The sequence below is a fragment of the Pongo abelii genome, chromosome 8 (assembly GCF_028885655.2).
Source record: "Pongo abelii isolate AG06213 chromosome 8, NHGRI_mPonAbe1-v2.0_pri, whole genome shotgun sequence".
NCBI lineage: Eukaryota > Metazoa > Chordata > Mammalia > Primates > Hominidae > Pongo > Pongo abelii.
The window spans coordinates 113,645,985-113,659,050 of record NC_071993.2 but is presented as its reverse complement, the minus strand read 5'-3'; the positions used below and the strand labels follow the sequence as shown (position 1 = coordinate 113,659,050).

At 41.0% G+C, this 13,066-nt stretch overlaps 1 protein-coding gene across 5 annotated transcripts in view; it reads left to right on the top strand.

Annotated features, from left to right (window-relative positions):
- The window catches only part of SORCS1 (sortilin related VPS10 domain containing receptor 1), a 594,724-nt gene that overhangs the window by 528,985 nt on the left and 52,673 nt on the right, over window positions 1–13,066 (top strand). For all 5 annotated transcript variants that reach the window (XM_002821140.5, XM_003777633.4, XM_009245781.4 and 2 more), the window contains exon 19: window positions 7,407–7,593. In XM_002821140.5, the coding sequence (XP_002821186.6) occupies window positions 7,407–7,593 (187 nt within the window). The remainder of the gene's footprint in view (window positions 1–7,406; window positions 7,594–13,066) is intronic.

Genomic DNA, 13,066 nt, shown 5'->3' with positions numbered 1-13,066 from the left:
GGTTGAAGATTGATATGGTTTAGCTCTGTGTCCCCACCCAAATCTCATCTTGAAATGTAATCCCTATAATCCCCAGTGTTGAGGGAAGGACCTGGTGGAAGGTGATTGGATCATAGGGGTGGTTCCCCCATGCCATTTTCATAATAGTGGGTTCTCAGAGATCTGAGGGTTTTATAAGTATTTGACAGTTCCTCCTACACAAACTGTCTCTCACACATAAGACGTGCCTGCTTTCCCTTCCACTATGATTGTAAGTTTCCTGAGGCCTTCCCTAGCCATGTGGATCTGTGAGTCAATTAAACCTCTTTTCTTTATAAATTACCCAGTCTCAGGCAGTTCTTTATAGCAGTGTGAAAACAGACTTATACAAAGATTAAATAAAATAATATATAGAAAGTAGTTGCTATTATTTCTGACACAGTAAACTTTCAAGAAATGTTCTCTCTTTTCTCCCTTAGTGACCACCCAGGGGATCTTGTAGAGCAATTGTTTTCCTTTTCTATTTTTTTTTTTTTTACTTTAATGAGAGAGTGGTTCACTCTGTTATCCAGGCTGGAGTGCAGTGGTGCAATCATGGCTCACTACAACCTTGACTTCATGGGCTCAAGTGGTCCTCTCACTTCAGCCTCCTGAAGTGCTGAGACTACAGTCATGAGCCACTGCACCCAACTAGATCAATCTTACTTGCACTCTCAGTTTGTGTACAAAGTCGTATGCCATGCATTTACTACACTGGCTGATGAAATCTCTTCTCTGAATGCCAGGCTACGTTGAACTGTTATTTCCTTTTCCACTCCTTGTTGAGACCTTGCTAACCTGAGTCTACCTCCCTAGAGTAGGGTATGCAGGATAATGGTGAGCTACTTTTGTTTCATACTCCCTACTCTGCCTAAATATCCTTAGTCATACAAAGAAATGGCTGAAATATCTGATTTCCTTTCTGTCACTCAGTGCAGCTTAATGATGTGTGAAAAATCTTACTTTGTGGTCAAAATAACACAAAAATAACAAATTCAGTTGGTTGTATTCCATCATCAGTCAAAACAAAGTCTTTGTTACATTGGTTATTTCCAATGTACTTAACCCATATTTAAATATTTACAGTAATAGTAGAGGTATAGTGTTGTATTTCGTAATGTTTCTTATGTTATACAGTACTCTACCCCCTTTTAAATTTGGAAAAATATTTATTTCCCCTCATTCACTCCTTTCTTTGAATCCGGCTGATCCCTTCCTGCCCCTCACTTCACTCCACTCCCAGGGTAATCAATATTAACAGTCTGGATTACCTTTTCCATCACCTTTCTCTGTACTCACACAAACACATACAGATTTATGGTATATTTACTATGTTATTTGTTGCTTATTTTTTTATTAAAAATGGATTATACTAGTGATTTTTCTGCAAGGTAGTTTTTGCTCTCTTCCAAGAAAAATGTTGATGAAGCTTGAGTGAGGGCCACTGTCATGCTTGCATGGACCAGGTTCTGATATACGAGCCTGGTGTCTGTCTGCAATGGGTCTCTGATGCCTTAAGGGACATCTTGGAGTCTCACTTCTGGACTGAGGCTGTCCGTGAGGAGTTGCGATAGCATTTATTGTCCCAGTGTTCTCTGAATCTGTGTTACAGGAACTGATAGGTTCACACACCTTTCATTGCTCAGGTTAATATTGGCTTCCTGGTGGCCATTTGATATATTTGTTTTTCTATTGTAGAAGTCAGCAATGCCCTTGGAGAATAGAATCATCACGTGGATTTCATGTGGGTTTTGTGCCTTTCTCAGGCATGTCTTTTGAACTAGTCTTCTCAATTCTGTGTCTGTATTAGGACATGTGACTAAAGAGCATTAGATCTAAAGAATTTTTTAATAGTCTAGATGTTTGCCAGCCTGAATTTAGTTTCAGAAATGATTTCTTTTGATTTATTAGATTGAAGTATTTTTCAATTAGTTATACACAAGACTTTCCTGACTACTGATTATGAATACCAATTGTTTCTCATATTCTCTATCTTCTTTACTGCTTAAACATGCTACTGTTCTACTAGCGGGTAGACAGAAGCAGAGTATTGAGTAAATGCCAGCCTATCATTGTTAGAGAGGAAAAGAGAGTCAAAGCCAGGAAATACAGTCAGGCAAGAAAAGAAAATAATGCTTTATCTTTGTTACCACCTTCCTCTTGGTCTGAAAGAAATATTGCAAGTAATTTCAATTAAAGAAACTCAAAGAGAACTGAACTGAATAGGTCAAGTCAAAGCACAGATCATCTTAAACCCTTTTGTAGGTATCTAGCTGCGTGACTTTATGCATCTTACTTAACCCCTCTGTGCTCCAGTTTTTCTGGTATATCAAACATAAATAACATCTGTCCTTTCTATCTCCTAGGGGTCCTAACATCCACATGAGATAATATGTAAGAAAGCATTTTGACAAACACACACAATAGAAATGTGCAACTTTCAAATTATATGGAACTAAAAAGGATCATTCGCAGGTGTTGCATTAAGGCACTGAAGATATAGCCATTCACAAGACACTTCCCACCCGCCGGAGTTGACACAGTCTACCCTAGTACCACCCAGCAACTCATTTTCCTAGCGAAGTTTGCTAATCTTGGCTGCATATATCATGACACTTTTGTTTGTGATTATGCTCCAGTCCACAATGAGTTTAGTCTTTCCATTCCCAGCCTTATTAATACACGCTTAGTACTTACAATCCTAAAGCTTTCTGGTAAAGCTTTTTCATCATATTAAAATCAAATAAGAATAGCATCAGCTTGTGCTGTAGTGTTCATCTTCAGATGAATCCGACCACAAGAAAACCTAATATTCAACAATCAGAATGAGAGGGCCTCAGCCTTTGCTACAGCCCAGCATCGGCTGCAGACCTCAGACTGCAGCAGGACTGGGCATCTTCTCAGAGGCCTCAAAACAGTGCTGGGTCTTGGGTAGTAGCTGGACATCCAGATTAAGAAATAAAACTCCTAAAAAAGATGTTATCAAAGGCCCAGAATCACTGATTTCAAAACCAATAAACTGTGAGAGTTAATTTTGACAGAAAGGTGCATATAATTTTCTGCTGGAGATTTTTTGTTTGTTTGTTTGTTTAATCTATTGTCTATCCTAGAATACCTTCAAATTGGCTTTCCAGCACACTTGGATCCCCTTCCAGTTCATCTCCATATCATAGCCGGAGTGATCATTTTGAATTAAAAATATCGTCATGCCATCTTCCCTTAAACCCCTACTTAGAATACTTGAATCATTAAGTTGATCTCACAGAATAGGAGAGTAGCATGGTAGCTACAAGAGGCTGGACAGGGAGAGATTGGTTAATGAGTCCAAAATCACAGTTAGACAGGAGGAATAAATTCTAATATTCTGTAGCACAGTATAGTGTTAACTATCATTAACAATAATTTATTATATATTTCAAAATAGCTAGAGGAAAAGAATTTGAATGTTTCCAACACAAAGAAAGAAAAAAGATTCAAGGTTATAGATATCACAGTTACCCTGATTTGATCACTACACATTATATACATGTATTGAAATATCACATATACCTCCATAAATATGTGTGATTATTATCAATTAAAATTTTAAAAACATTTAAAAATTAAAACACTTTAATGGCTTCTCATTGCTCTTAGGAGAAAGATAAAAATCAGGAATTTGACCCACAAATCCCAAAAGGTATTTTTCTCTGCTTTAACCTCATTTGGTAACATGTTCTTGTTCTTTCTCTCTTTTTCCTCCTTCTTTTTTAATTTCTTCAACCGTACTATCTCCCTCTACCACAGGGCCTTTGCACATCTGTTCCCTCTGTTCCCCTGGCCTGCACTCTCTCACTTGTACCTCACTCATTCATCTCCTCCATTTGGTTAATTTACCTTCTTCTTTCAGGTCTTCTCAGCTCAGATATCACTTCCTTTTAGAAACCTTCTTTGAAATTCCCAATCAGATCAGCTCTCCAGTCCTGCATATTGCAAAAGCTTACAACTCCATGTACCTTTCCTTCATGTCACCCTGCACTAATTTTTATTTGCATGATTAGTTAATTAAAGTACATGTGTTTCACTAGTGGTCTGTAAGCTCATGAAAGCCCAGGCCATATTTGTTTTGTTTGTTTGGCTATTTCTTGCTTAATAACATTTTCCCATTTGGTGACTGACATGAGATAGACACTCAATAAATATCTGACAGTTGGGTGAACGAGTGAATGACCAGAGCGCCGGTAGGGTGAGTATGCCTACTCAATAGTTATTAGGACTTGGGCTGCCATCCCTTTGCTTGGTTTCTTATTCTCTGAAAATGGCTGGCATCCTTGCTTCCAGTGGTCATTTGAGCCCAGGAACACCAGAATCTGATGACAGATGAGCCCCAGTGTGAAGCTGTTACAGTGGTAATAGTCTTATCACTCATCTGAGAGCTCCTGAAGGAAAAGGCATGGAATCCAGTTTGTTCACCTTTAGTGGAAAGCGACAGCAGGAATATAATCTGCTGCCTTCTGCTGTCATACATGGCCCCTTGACATTCTCATCTCCTAGTGCAGAGTCCAAGCCAAGAGGCCTATCCCAGTATCAGGAGGTCCTGGGGACTTCACATTTGATTGGAGCATTCCATGCCTTTGTCTTCAGGGGCTGTCAGGTGCATGTTAAACCTAATACCTGATTCTATGATGTAAAGTATGATCTGTTATATAATTATATGTAAAATACCTGACCTAACACCCTAGTAGTCTGACTCTGAAATGGAAGCCTTACTAATGCCCTAGTCCAAACATTGAGTAGCTCCATCTTTCACCCATTATATACGCAGAGAACATTCCATGAATGGACAATGAAGAATCCTATCATGAAACAAAACGCAGCAAGACAGACAGTAGACATCAAGAGAGATAGAAATTGGAGGGCTTTTATGTAACTGGTCTTGATCCAGGACAACAAAATGGAAGTGATGAAGACCAGACAGAAAGGGCAAGGCAAGGTAGACTCAAGCAACGGCAGCCAAAATTGTATTCTTCCCAGCTATATGAGTGTCTGCTGTCTCTCAGTGGAGGCTGAAGTAGAGTTGACTGAAGGTGTGAATCTCCCCTCTGTCCTTTTGCAAATGATGGCCCCTGCCTGATGCTCACTCTGTTGCCACAAAGTACATTAAACTTGTCTGTCTTCCTCTTCCCTCATGTCCTCCCCCGTCTCTAGTGGAAACTGCATTCCTTGTTTTATTTCAAGGATAACCCCAGATACCCTTGCTATTTCCCTCAGATACTTGCTTCAAAAGTGGGCTCTTTCCCCTTGCCCACACCTAGGGCTGGCTTCCCAGCAACTCTGTTAAAAACTAGGGGTGGAAACTAACTGGAAACAGAATGAGAAGTTGATCAGTCCACTTTGGTTGTTTAAATGAAGGACACGTCAGCAAGAATAGTTGACATTTATATTTATCAGTGAAGGGAATTCAAGTAAGTGCACAATGTCTGGGCTTTGGATATTTATTTTGTAGTTTTGAATGGAATTTCTCTGTTTACCCTAGGGGAGAATTTGTGCCTATGTATTTATTGAGAGTTCGCTGCTGTGAGCCCCACACACAATGCTTGGCTGGGCATAGAGCAGAGGAGTAGGTCACACGGATTCATAGGATTTGAACTGCTTTTCTTTTCCCTGTGAATTAATCTTTTAAATGTCAACATTTTAAACTTGGCCTTTTCAAAAAATATGATACCATATGAACCTTACTTAATCGAAAATACATTTCTAGTTCAAAGGTTTTTGTTTTTTTCTTTCCTGAAAGTGGGAAAGGCTAACAACAACAACAAAATTTGTTAAAGGACGGACTGTGTGTGAAGGAAGCTGGTTTTTGTCAATGGGGTCTAAGCAACTTTTTTTCCTTAAGATTCTAAACTGTTGTTCCAAAGGCCATTTCTTTTTTTTATAGGTCTGGGATTTTATAATGCAGAATTTATCTTCTTCTGCCTATCCATGGGAAATTTGGAATCATACAAATTCAATTAAGCTTTAAAGGGACAATTGTAGGTCTTTTATAGCTACATTGATTTATAGTCATTTTTATGTAGCATTTTACAGATGACTAATTAATCTGTAATTGATTACCTGCATATTTTTTACAACAACTCTTTAAGACAGGAAGGTATTATTATACCCAGTTCATAGATTTGTCACTGAGACTGAAGGAGACTGAATGGCTTGCATGAAGTCTTCCAGTTTGTTAATGGCACGTGAGAATTCATGCCCAGGGGAGCCTTGATTGCCCACAGTGCTATATTCTCTCTATAATGAATGACCTGGAAGTGCAGAAAGGTGGGTTAGAATCCCAGGACCACCACTTACTAGCTGTGTTAACCTTGAACGAGTGATGACATCTTTTTTGACTTCAGCTTCTTCATCTGTAAAGTGAGAGAAGATTGCCTACTCCTCTCTCCAGACTAGACTAAGAATCTGTGAAGAATAACATGAGATCATTTTGATAGTTTGAAATGCTAAAGCATAAAAGAATTAACCCGTAATTATCTCAGATAATAATAGGGCTGAGTGCAGTGTCCTATCAGGTATCAGGCAAAGTGTCTTCTTCCATCCTTTCTTTGATACAATTAGGGAACAAGAAATAACAAGGGGGATTCGGGTTGAGGAGTGGTCTTGAAGACACAGCAAGTGGAGTGGTCCATTACCATGTCAGTCAGGTAGGCTAAATTTTTTGGGTTTCTTTTTTTTTTTTTTTTTTGAGACGGAGTCTCACTCCATCATCAGGCTGGAGTGCAGTGGCATGATCTTGGCACACTGCAACCTCTGCCTGCCAGATTCAAGCAGTTCTCCTGCCTCAGCGCCCCCCCCCCCCGCCCCGAGTAGCTGGGACTGTAGGCATGCGCCACCACGCCCAGCTAATTTTTGTATTTTTAGTAGAGACGGGGTTTCACCATGTTGGCCAGGATGGTCTTGATCTCTTGACCTTGTGATCTGCCTGCCTCAGCCTCCCAAAGTGCTGGGATTACAGGCATGAGCCACTGTGCCTGACCTGGGTAAGCTAAATTTTTAAAGTTGTGTGTGTACACCTTTTATCCTTGTGGATGCTAAGACTATTACCAAAGCCTTTGGAGGAATTGAATATCACATTGCAGCTGATAATCAAGCACTATTAATATTCAAACCCCTGAAACTTACAGTAGTTGGTGTCCTTCAGATTTGGAGTGTATCCATCATAGCAAACTCTTGCCTGCCAGGGATTGTCACAGGAATTCTGTCAAAGGCAGGCAGATGCTCCTAGCTGTAGGAGCGAGCCACGGCTGCCATCATGCCTGAGCCAGGGACTAGGACAAGCCGTAGTCCCCAGTCCCCTAGGCAGGAGCAGCCGAACAGTGACTCATTTCCTCTGATGTTGGTTTGTTTTTCAGGGTGATGTTCAGCGGACACTCATCCAGGTGGACTTCGGCGATGGTATCGCGGTGTCTTACGTCAATCTCAGCTCCACGGAAGATGGGATCAAACACGTCTATCAGAACGTGGGCATTTTCCGTGTGACCGTGCAGGTGGACAACAGTCTGGGTTCTGACAGCGCCGTCCTGTACTTACATGTAACTTGTATGTTATTACTGTTGTTGGTTTATGACCTATCTTAAATATTGTGTCCTTTTCAAATTGAATTCACAATTTTATATCTAGAAGTACACTAGTTATCTTTTAGCAGAAGGGGAATGGGGAAGAAATGATTAAGAGACCAAAATAAGGAAAGAGTGAGAAGAAAATCAAAGAGTAGAATCTGAATAATCCTGGACTCTCTGGATTGCTTCAAATTCTCATTGCATTTCCTCTGCTTACCCCGGGTGCCTTGAAGAATGACACTTGAATCTGGAGGCTGAGCCTAAGTGACTTGCAGAGCTATTTGGTTGAAACAAAGAAATTTGGTTTTGCTGGGGTCAGAAATTGTTGAAAACAATCCACATGCACCACTCAATCTAATGCACTGAGAATTAGCCCAAGTAAAGACATTTCTCCCCATCTGATTATTTCTGTCTTCTCATAATATGTTGCTATTAATAATCCTTTTAGGGTTTTTCTCCTTTTTCCTGGGCTTCTATCTGTGGATGACTTGGTGTTAGAGAGAAGGTGGTGTAGAGAGAAAGAGTATAAAAACAGTGTTAAGGAAACTGTGGTAGGAAACAGTTCGAAGAAACGCTAAAGCTTTTCCCTCACTGGGGATTCTAAAGATGTGAGTAAGTATGATGAGACAATAATAACTTCTAAGTTATGTGTGCTTAAAACGTGTGTCATTGATATGTTAGGTGTAAGGGGTTTCCCAGTCATAGGACTTGTGTTGGTTACTAAAGAAATTGTTTCCTTTAAATGAAAGTAGTTCCTTTATATGAATGGCCTTGTTCAAATATGAAGTTTTAGTCCAAGAGTCTCAAGGCCAGGCATTATTACTCCATGCCTCTCCTCTGCACCTTGCCCATGGAACAAAATTGAATACATAAAGTATCAATTAGAACATTTTCTTTTCTAGCTGCTGTGGTCCAGTGAGAGGGCAAAACTATTAAGGGATGACCAAGAGATGTTTTTGGTTGTTGAGTCTTCCTAACATGTCAGTAATTCTGATCTCCATCTCCTGTACTCTCATGGCAGAGGTGCTTCAAAGAAGCATGCACTCCTTTATTTGGGTCTGAACAAAGTTACACATGATTCTCAGTAGGTCAACTCCATCTGCCTATTTTTGGCTATAGTTTACAGTGTGTTCCAGACTTTGTGCTAAACAGGCTCTTAATGTATGTTATCTCACTTCTCAAAACAGTCCTGTGAAGTAGGCACTATTAGTAACCCTATTTACAAAAAGTGTTGAGGTTCAGAGAGCTTAAGTTACTTGTTTGAAGTGGCCTACCTACTACCTAGAAGAACCATGCTTCAGACTCAGGTCCACCTGCCACAAAGATCCCAGCTCTTGATAACTAAGGTCAGTGTCAGTGCCAAGAGCGGCTTGGGATTGGAGGAGCTGTCTCCATTAGCTTTTACCATCTACCCCCTACTCTTTACAGATTGTCTTGAAGAAACATAAACATTTTGGTTAGAAGCAGTGTGCTTGTTACACAACTACATAGTTCAGGACTCATCACGGGGTCTCCCATCCCTAACTCATCCTGTATAGACTTTCAGGACTTGCCACTTACTAAGACATAATACCTCCCTATAGGTTAGTATGTAGGGAAATGATAGTGATGGTATCATAGAAATGATCATGCTAAAATCTTTAACAATACATCACAAACATTAATGATTAGTAGCAAAAATAACTTGCAATAAAAATGATGGCACATTTGCCGAGAATGGCTCCTACCTAGATCATATCATATCTCATAGCTTATTCTATAAGGGGTAATTTTGCTAGAGAGGTAGCTTCTTTACAAATTATAATTGTGTACCATGTACCACAATTTTGTTATACATCTACTGTAGTCCAATCACATGTAAATACTGATTTAAAAGCCAGTATCAGCTTCTGATCTAAATTTTTCAGGGTCTCCCATTAAATCTTCCATAGCTTCACCTCCTTGTCACTCTGTAGGTTTTTTTCTCATTCCTGTGTGTGTGATCATACCCCTTGAGGTGTCTACTGCTCCCCTGAAAGACTCCTCCCTAGTTAACGAAATCCTGGAGAGGAAAACAACACACACAGAGATTGTCTCTGCTCAAGATTAAGGGCTGTGGAAACCCTTCTAAAAGAAACCAGTTTCTTCGTTCATTTGCAATTCTTTCGTTTCATTAGCCTAGTTGATTGGACAAAATATTTGACCTTAACCTTAGAGGAAGATAATTTGTAATGGAATGTTTTGTGTTCTGATTTTAATTTTGTAGACTCATCTTGGGTTAAGTGGTTGGATAAGCATGCCTCATATAATGGAACTTCTTTCTAAGCCTGGCTCTTTGGTACTAATTGTGTTAAAAGCAAGGTCATGTTTGAAGCTGTTTGCTAACTCACATGCATATAAACTCATGTCATAACTGTTTCAGTAGATTCTGACATGCTTGGTTAGTGCCTCCCTCCTAAACATCCAGGGTGCTTTGCTATGCACACAAACTCATTTTGCTCATCTTCATATCTATGCCATAACAGACTTCTGGCCTTTTCTTTCAGATGGAGAAATCAAGGATTGGAGAAGCACTGTGACTCTGGCATCACTTTACACTCAAAGCAAGTCAGAACAAGAACATAACTGAGTCACACTCTCAGGCATCTTAAAGCTGGAGGGTGTCATGAGTGACTATGGATGCCAAAGTGCCATGATATGGCAGTGAGAGGTGGCTTTATAGGGGAAAGAAAAGCACTGGACTGAGTTGGGCATTCTGACTAGGTCCAGATTTTGGTTCAAACTCTTGGGGAAGTCACTCCATCTCTCTGAGCCTTGATTTTCTCCTCTGTCAAGTAGATGCGCATCTCGTTCCCAAAAGTCCCATCAAACAAAATATATGGTACCCTGGCACCTAGTAAAACTTGATTTTTCTATCATCACAAAGTAGCATATACATTTGGACTTAGTGGATTGTGAGGGAGAGGAGGATTAGCAGCAACTCTTAGCTCACCAAGCCTTTCCTCTGCCCCTCCCCAATTCCTACCCTCTGGGGCAATCCTGAAAGCCCATTGCCTGTCTCACATACACATTCCGACCACTCTCCAGTGTGGAAAAGTGATTTGATTCCAAACCAGAGGGTTTGAAAAAAAAAGATGGGTTTGCAAAGGTCATCTGAAACAAATGGAGCTGATGTTCATGCATAGTGTTTCCAGGAGTGGGCCGGTCTTGCTGGGTGCCTGGTAATCTTGTAGCCTGACAGTTGGTAATTCCTTGGGGATAGTATTCACTGTGCTCTGCTAGTTTGCAAACTAATGAGACACGTGCTGCAGCCAGTGTTGCCTTCAGTCGGATGGGGCAGAGGATTTAGAGAGCATGCAGATTTCTGCTCAGAAAGCTACCTTGTCGCAGCCAGTCTTGCAGAAAAAAAAAAAATCACTGAAGACTGCAAACCTGCAGAACAGGAATTGGGGACAAAAGAAAGATAAGGTGGATCTTGTAGTCCTTCCTAAACCACTTCCCTTACCTGTTCCCTTATATAGGAGCCATGTGCAGATGACTTTCTGGCCCCATCTTAGAGTAAAATGATCTGTGTAGCTTGAAAACCCACGTAGTTTTTCAACCATTCACACCATCATTTTATTGACCAGCAAACGTCAGACTAGGATTTTGTAAAGTGTAGCTTAATGAGCCACCTGCCCCCAAATTAAATGATAAAAATGTAGCGTTCTGGGTCTTATCCCAGACCCACTGAATTAGGATTCCTGGAAGTATGACATCATAATCTGCTTTGAACAGATTAGTATGATTTTAACGTACAGTGAAATTTGAGACACTCTGTTTTAGGATCTCAGCTTTATAGTTTGAAACACTCTTATTTCATCTAGTAGCTTTTTTAAACATTGCGGACAAATAGCAATATGATATGTGCACAATATTTAGGTGGCCAAAGGTCTCCAGATCATAAATGCTGCAGGCAGGCCAGAGCAGCCAGTACACACACACACACACACACACACACACAATCACCCAATGTGCAGCCTCACAGGCGTCAGTTGTTTCCTGCAGCACAGGAGGGCTATAAACAAGAAAAGAGAAGGGAAACCCAGTTCACACAATTCCCCAATTCTCTCAACCACCTTTCCAGGAAGATTCATATGGAATGATGCAGCGCCACCTACTGTCCCTTTTGTGCATTGCAGGCACCTGTCTGATGGAGCCGCATCTGCCAGTTCAGCTCCCTACTTAATGCAGCCAGCCAGCTGGGGGCCTCCAGGGTCTGGAGTTTCACCTCTGCGGCTCCATTAGGGCATACTGCACCCTCTGTGATGAACAGAGATGGTCAAGTAATAGGCTTTTGGATAGCAGGAACCAGGTATTTTAAACCCGTGAAAAGTAAATGAATAAAAGAGGCTGTGGGAATCTGAAAGATAAATTTAATATGTGTATGCATATATAATGTATATGCATGTATGCGTGAACTTATACAAACACAGACATATGTATTTCAGGGCCTACAAGGCCAACATACTATGTGTCTTGAATTTCTCTTAGAAAATTCATCATTGGCCGGGCGTGGTGGCTCATGCCTGTAATCCCAGCACTTTGTGAGGCTGAGTCAGGCAGATCACCTGAGATTGGGAATTCGAGACCAGCCTGGCCAACATGGTGAAACCCTGTCTGTACTAAAATTACAGAAATTAGCCGGGCATGATAGCAGGCGCCTGTAATCCCAGCTACTCACGAGGATGGAGCAGGGGTATCACTTGAACCCAGGAGGCAGAGGTTGCAACGAGCCAAGATCGTGCCACTGCACTCCAGGCTGGGTGACAGAGTGAAACTCTGTCTCAAAAAAAAAAAAAAAAAAAAAAAATGGTCATTGACCAAAACGTGGTTATGTGAAAATAAATGAAAAAAGAATAAGACAATTTCTCAAACATGGCAGGCATCCCTCTTCCTCGTGGTCTTTTCACTTACTCTACCCTCACCCTGGAGCTTTCCAAATTGATACTTGGTGCTGTCTTTCACTTTATTCAGGTTGCTGCTCAAATGCCATTTCTTCTGAAAGGTCTTCCATGATCACACTTTCAAAAATAGCACTCTATCACCGACTTCTGCTTTATGCGTTCAGCACCCTCCTTCCTCAGAAATACCTAAGCTCCAACAAATGCCACGTATCCCCAGCACCTAGAATAATACCCAACAGATCACAGGACTCAAAAACTATTGAGTGAGGGCCGGGCGCGGTGACTCACGCCTGTAGTCCCAGCACTTTGGGAGGCCAAGGTGGGTGGATCACTTGAGGTCAGGAGTTCGAGACCAGCCTGGCCAACATAGTGAAAGCCCATATCTACTAAAAATACAAAAATTAGCCAGGTATCGAAAATTAGCCAGATTTGGTGGCACGCCCCTGTAATCCCAACTACTTGGGATGCTGAGGCAGGACAATTGCTTGAACCCGAGAGGTGGAGGTTGCAGTGAGCTGAGATCATGCC